We start from the raw sequence: 1,928 nt of genomic DNA, 5'->3' as shown, positions 1-1,928 counted from the left end.
GTTTATGTTAAGTATCTTTCATTTGCAAAAAGGTGCCAGGGAGGACATTAAAATGAAAAAGAGAATTTTATTATTTAAAACTTTTAAATTTATTCTGTCCAGTTTTATTGAGAAGCCATTGACCCGCGCCCCTCTGTGTGTTTAAGGCATCCGGGGCGACGGTTTGATTTACGCGTATTGTGAAATGGTTTCCATAGAGTCCGCTCGCGTCCATCTTCTCATACAGACACAATTAAAAGGAAAGAGAGAAAAACGGAAAAAAAGTTTCCCCTGGTGATGAGAGCTCTCAGGATTTACTCTCTTAACAACTTTCCTGTCTTGGGTCGGTGCCCACAGTGTTAGCGACATTGTCGTCATTAAAACGTTAATAGTTTTTACACGCTGTGATGTGCGTCCTTCCAACTTTTTCCTTTCCGCGTGTGAATGTGCAGCATAGTGTACCATGTGGTGTGCAATGGACAACGATCGATATGTTTCTTTAGAACTTTGGATCGAACCGTGTGGACTTTATCTTGCACTTAGCAGCACGTGCTCAACGTTTCCCTAAAACACTTTTAGAGGCGTTCGCGATACACGTCTGTGTCGTGGTTCGCACAGCTCGTTCCTTGCGGCTGGGCATTTGTTATTTCCAGCGTGACACTCTTTGAAATGACATTGCGACGGACTTGGCTCCGCTTCTGCAGCCCGTCACATAGGATTTCAGGGTCCACGAACCACTCACTGATCGTCACATTTGTCCTACCCACAGAATCCCGGAGTCCCCCAGCTGAGATGGTGGGGAAGGTGTCTCCCTCCATGCAGGTGAGCTTGCCGGCTTGTAAGGGGGTCAGGGAGCAGCGCCCGGTGGCTGGAGTTGTGGGCAGGCACCAGACAGAATGTGCTTCAGGTCCCAGCTCTGCCATTTACTAGGGACGCCCGTGGACAGGTCACGTGTCCTTTGCAAACCTCTGTGAGACGGGGTCAGGGTGGCTGTCTGTGCCAGCGCTGGCCTGGCTCACAGAGCCCTCTCTGGCCAGTGGCTGCTGTTTCTTCTCTGGGCTTCTGGACACGGCTGAGGGCTTAGCTGGGACTCAGATGCAGTCCTGCCTGGCCCTCCCCTGTGAGCCCCTCGTGTCATAATGATCTGGAAAGAGGATTACCGCAAATCCCGAGTCATCCAATTTTCCATCCAAGTGCATCTCCTCTGAGGTCCTTAATTCCCAAATGTTAAGCCGAGAGCTCAGTGGCCCAGGAGCTGGGCAGCCCAGGGGAGGAGCCCGGGGTCAGTGCCCCACTGCCCATGACTGGTAAGAGCAGCTCCAGGGGGAGTTCCAGGCCCAGAGCACCCCGACGCGGGTTGTGGGCGACCTGACACTGTCTGAGAGCCTGCCAAGACTCGCTCGGCCCCGAGCCTGCCATTTGCCATCGCGTCTGATCCCGACTTCGAATGAGCTTCAGGGCACGGGCGCAGGAGGACAGCTGACACCCACATGGGTTAAGGGACCTGGCCACGGTCATGTGGCTAGTGAGTGATGGGTCCAGGACTCCCGTCTGGGCTTTTCCCAGTGAGTGGTGGCGCCTACTCCCTGGCACCAGACACGGGACACCCCGGAAGGCACCGTGCCCTTTAGCCCCAGGTGGAGAGCAGGTTGGAAGGAGCCCCAGCTCGGGAAGGGAACACGTAGGTCCGAATGATGCGAAGAATAGTGTGAAAATTCAGAGTGACAGGTCAGGACTGGAGAGGTGCAGGAGATGGAGAGAGGGTGCCTGGGGTGGGGGGGTCCCCGACCTGCCTCCCGAATGATGCCCACAGAGAGCGACGTCTCTTTCAGGCGCTCACGACTCACGAGGACGATGAAGACACGCTCCCTCACGAACCTGCAAATGCGACAAGCGTCCCAGGTGAGTGCCAGCTGGTGCTGTGTCCCTGTGTCCCTGTGGCCCCGGGG

General features: G+C 54.9%; 1 protein-coding gene across 1 annotated transcript in view; it reads left to right on the top strand.

Moving 5' to 3' along the window:
* The window catches only part of IL6R (interleukin 6 receptor), a 27,249-nt gene that overhangs the window by 14,076 nt on the left and 11,245 nt on the right, over nt 1-1,928 (top strand). Inside the window, exons 7-8 of the mRNA XM_023534310.1 lie at nt 749-801; nt 1,812-1,924. Of these exons, the coding sequence (XP_023390078.1) occupies nt 749-801; nt 1,812-1,924 (166 nt within the window). The remainder of the gene's footprint in view (nt 1-748; nt 802-1,811; nt 1,925-1,928) is intronic.

The sequence above is a fragment of the Pteropus vampyrus genome, unplaced genomic scaffold, assembly GCF_000151845.1.
Source record: "Pteropus vampyrus isolate Shadow unplaced genomic scaffold, Pvam_2.0 Scaffold124, whole genome shotgun sequence".
In the NCBI taxonomy this organism is placed as follows: Eukaryota; Metazoa; Chordata; class Mammalia; order Chiroptera; family Pteropodidae; genus Pteropus; species Pteropus vampyrus.
This window is presented reverse-complemented; position numbering and strand designations above follow the sequence as displayed.